Consider the following 4,613-nt stretch of genomic DNA (forward strand, 5'->3'; position numbering starts at 1 on the left):
AGACGGCTGATATGAAAAGGTTGTTTTGGTTTGTCATTGCAGAGCAACAAGGATGAGAAGAACATTTAAATGTAGACGGCTGATATGAAAACGTTGTTCTGGTTTGTCATTGCAGAGCAACAAGGATGAGAAGAAGATTTAAATGTAGACGGCTGATATGAAAACGTTGTTCTGGTTTGTCATTGCAGAGCAACAAGGATGAGAAGAACATTTAAATGTAGACGGCTGATATGAAAACGTTGTTCTGGTTTGTCATTGCAGAGCAACAAGGATGAGAAGAAGATTTAAATGCAAACTTGAGGCAACGGCTCTGATGCTGATTGGACTTCTATGCTTGGTTGTCCTTCTGAGGAAAGATGATTTCCATGATGACGTGACCCTCCATATACAGGCCAATAAAAGAGAGGCAACCGATCAGAGGAGTTCTCCAAACAATGACAGCTCCTTTGCGTTCTCATGGCCAACTTGTCAGCAAAACCTGTCTGCAGCCAATGTCTCTGGTTTCTCCGCTCTCCCTGGTAACATCCAAGACTTCCTCTACTATTGTCATTGTCGCCATTTCCCCATGCTGCTAGACGTCCCTGGCAAATGCGGAGGAGTGGACAACTCCGGAGACGTCTTCCTCCTGTTGGTCATCAAGAGCTCCCCCTGGAACTACGACCGGCGAGAAGTCCTACGAAAAACCTGGGCAGAGGAGCGATTACACAACAACGTGTGGATCCGGAGGATCTTCATCTTGGGAACGACAAGCACGGGATTCGAGAAGCAGAGACTGAACAGGCTCCTGGAACTGGAGCACCGTGAGCACAACGACATCCTGCAGTGGGACTTCCAAGACTCCTTCTTCAACCTCACCCTGAAGCAGATGCTCTTCCTGGAGTGGATGGAGAGGAACTGTCCCAAGGCCCGTTTCCTCCTCAACGGAGACGATGACATCTTCGCCAACACGGACAACATGGTGGAGTACCTTCAGAGCCTCAAGGACAATGACGGCAGCAAGCACCTCTTCACTGGGCACCTGATTCAGTACGTGGGACCTATCCGAGACCCGGGGAGCAAGTACTATATCCCAGTTCAGGTACAAGAGTCCAACTCATACCCCCCTTATTGCGGTGGTGGGGGCTTCCTCCTCTCAGGCTATACAGCCATGCTCATATACAAAATGTCTGCATCCATCAGGATTCTACCCATCGATGACATCTACATGGGGATGTGTCTGGCTAAGGCGGGACTCGGGCCTGTTTCCCACATGGGTGTCAAGACAGCAGGACTGCACATCCCCTCACGTACACAAGACCCCTACGATCCTTGTTATTACAGAGAAATGATATTGGTACATAGGTTCTTGCCGCCTGATATATACGTCATGTGGCACCGAATACATGACCCTGACCTGAAATGTTGGAGTTCTGTGTGAGAACAATGAGATTTGGATTTGAGATGAATGTATTATACCTTAGTACTGTTCCTTAAATGTTATTTATGCAGCAGAGCAATCTTTTAATTTGATATTTGAAAGAAAGTACTGTTGAAAGGAAACTAGCTCAATGTATATAAATTGCATAACTATCTAGGGAGGGTCAGCTGAGCCGCTGTAATATGCAGTTTTTCACTAATGCAAACATGAAAAAGATTGTACACACTCGCATAGGGAATTTTCAGCGTTGCCTCCGGCTTGGGCCGGCCGTCATACTAACTCAATTGGCAGAGTTAGCGGGTGGAAGTCGATGGGTGGTAATCTGGACGTTGTGGACAGCGACTCCTACAGGTCGGTTGGGGGACGCCTGCACAGCAGAGACAGGAAATGTCGGGGTAGTGTGAGCCTCCCACACGTTACTCCTCGCCGAATGAGAGTCCGCGCTGGCAGGTGAAAAGATGTGACAGGCTGCCTCCACATGTATCGGAGGGGACATGTGATGCAAGGCTTCTATCCTCCCTACAGCCGACCAGTGGGGGGCATATGCGAGCAACGTTCAAGACAGGGGAGGGGAGAATTGGCGCGGCTAAATTGGGATGGGAGCAAAATAGAAAAAGGAGAAAAAAAGTGGATAAAAAAAAAAAAGTTGCTTCAGTAAAAATGTATTCATCCCTTCCCTCCTTCCTCCATGAAATACTGAAAAATTACTTGAAAGAAAGCATTTGAACTTGACAAATATTCCTTTCTTTATTTCCTTTGTTACTAGTTACTAGTTACTCTTTGTTACTAGTTATTCTTTGTTACTAGTTACTCTTTGTTACTAGTTACTAGGTACTCTTTGTTACTAGTTACTAGTTACTCTTTGTTACTAGTTACTCTTTGTTACTAGTTACTCTTTGTTACTAGTTATTCTTTGTTACTAGTTACTCTTTGTTACTAGTTACTAGTTACTCTTGGTTACTAGTTACTCTTTGTTACTAGTTATTCTTTGTTACTAGTTACTCTTTGTTACTAGTTACCAGTTACTCGTTGTTACTAGTTACTCTTAGTTACTCTTTGTTACTAGTTACTCTTTGTTACTAGTTACTAGTTACTCTTTGTTACTAGTTACTCTTTGTTACTAGTTACTCTTTGTTACTAGTTACACTTTGTTACTAGTTACTCGTTACTCTTTGTTACTAGTTATTCTTTGTTACTAGTTACTCTTTGTTACTAGTTACTAGTTACTCTTTGTTACTAGTTACTCTTTGTTACTAGTTACTATTTGTTACTAGTTACTAGTTACTCTTTGTTACTAGTTACTCTTTGTTACTAGTTACTCTTTGTTACTAGTTAGTCTTGGCTGCCTCCTGGCGCTCCTCTTCATTGCGCTGCAGGCATGATTAAAATTAATCCTGTTTAATTACTTTGTGATGTTTCACAACTCAGATAACCTTCAGCTTCTATCTTAAGTCATTATTAATTAATTTAATTGTACAATATATTATTATTATTTATGGTATGGGATTATGTCCAATAAAGGTGGGGGGGGGGGAACACTGTACAAGCAAAACTGTACATTGGAATATTGACAACCATACTTGGAGAGTCAGCGTTTCTCTGTAGTGCACCAACTTCCTGGAACGCTTCTCTGACCTTGGGGCCATGATCTCAAACCTCCCTAGAAGTTGCTTCAGTAAAAATGTATTCATCCCTTCCCTCCTTCCTTCATGAAATACTGAAAAATTACTTGAAAGAAAGCATTTGAACTTGACAAATATTCCTTTCTTTATTTCCTTTGTTACTAGTTACTAGTTACTCTTTGTTACTAGTTATTCTTTGTTACTAGTTACTCTTTGTTACTAGTTACTAGGTACTCTTTGTTACTAGTTACTAGTTACTCTTTGTTACTAGTTACTCTTTGTTACTAGTTACTCTTTGTTACTAGTTATTCTTTGTTACTAGTTACTCTTTGTTACTAGTTACTAGTTACTCTTGGTTACTAGTTACTCTTTGTTACTAGTTATTCTTTGTTACTAGTTACTCTTTGTTACTAGTTACCAGTTACTCTTTGTTACTAGTTACTCTTAGTTACTCTTTGTTACTAGTTACTCTTTGTTACTAGTTACTAGTTACTCTTTGTTACTAGTTACTCTTTGTTACTAGTTACTAGTTACTCTTTGTTACTAGTTACTCTTTGTTACTAGTTACTCGTTACTCTTTGTTACTAGTTATTCTTTGTTACTAGTTACTCTTTGTTACTAGTTACTCTTTGTTACTAGTTACTAGTTACTCTTTGTTACTAGTTACTCTTTGTTACTAGTTACTATTTGTTACTAGTTACTAGTTACTCTTTGTTACTAGTTACTCTTTGTTACTAGTTACTCTTTGTTACTAGTTAGTCTTGGCTGCCTCCTGGCGCTCCTCTTCATTGCGCTGCAGGCATGATTAAAATTAATCCTGTTTAATTACTTTGTGATGTTTCACAACTCAGATAACCTTCAGCTTCTATCTTAAGTCATTATTAATTAATTTAATTGTACAATATATTATTATTATTTATGGTATGGGATTATGTCCAATAAAGGTGGGGGGGGGGAACACTGTACAAGCAAAACTGTACATTGGAATATTGACAACCATACTTGGAGAGTCAGCGTTTCTCTGTAGTGCACCAACTTCCTGGAACGCTTCTCTGACCTTGGGGCCATGATCTCAAACCTCCCTAGAAGTTGCTTCAGTAAAAATGTATTCATCCCTTCCCTCCTTCCTTCATGAAATACTGAAAAATTACTTGAAAGAAAGCATTTGAACTTGACAAATATTCCTTTCTTTATTTCCTTTGTTACTAGTTACTAGTTACTCTTTGTTACTAGTTATTCTTTGTTACTAGTTACTCTTTGTTACTAGTTACTAGGTACTCTTTGTTACTAGTTACTAGTTACTCTTTGTTACTAGTTACTCTTTGTTACTAGTTACTCTTTGTTACTAGTTATTCTTTGTTACTAGTTACTCTTTGTTACTAGTTACTAGTTACTCTTGGTTACTAGTTACTCTTTGTTACTAGTTATTCTTTGTTACTAGTTACTCTTTGTTACTAGTTACCAGTTACTCTTTGTTACTAGTTACTCTTAGTTACTCTTTGTTACTAGTTACTCTTTGTTACTAGTTACTAGTTACTCTTTGTTACTAGTTACTCTTTGTTACTAGTTACTAG

General features: G+C 39.4%; 1 protein-coding gene across 1 annotated transcript; it reads left to right on the forward strand.

Annotated features, from left to right (window-relative positions):
* Nucleotides 1–271: 271 nt before the first annotated feature.
* Nucleotides 272–1,417, forward strand: LOC311226008 (N-acetyllactosaminide beta-1,3-N-acetylglucosaminyltransferase 3-like; the record flags this gene model as incomplete). Its single annotated transcript, XM_084311390.1, has 1 exon — nt 272–1,417. One exon carries the CDS (start codon nt 272–274, stop codon nt 1,415–1,417), a length of 1,146 nt encoding a protein of 381 aa, XP_084167516.1.
* Nucleotides 1,418–4,613: the final 3,196 nt, after the last annotated feature.

This window comes from Notolepis coatsorum (genome assembly GCF_963971535.1).
Source record: "Notolepis coatsorum genome assembly, chromosome: 3".
Classification (NCBI taxonomy): domain Eukaryota; kingdom Metazoa; phylum Chordata; class Actinopteri; order Aulopiformes; family Paralepididae; genus Notolepis; species Notolepis coatsorum.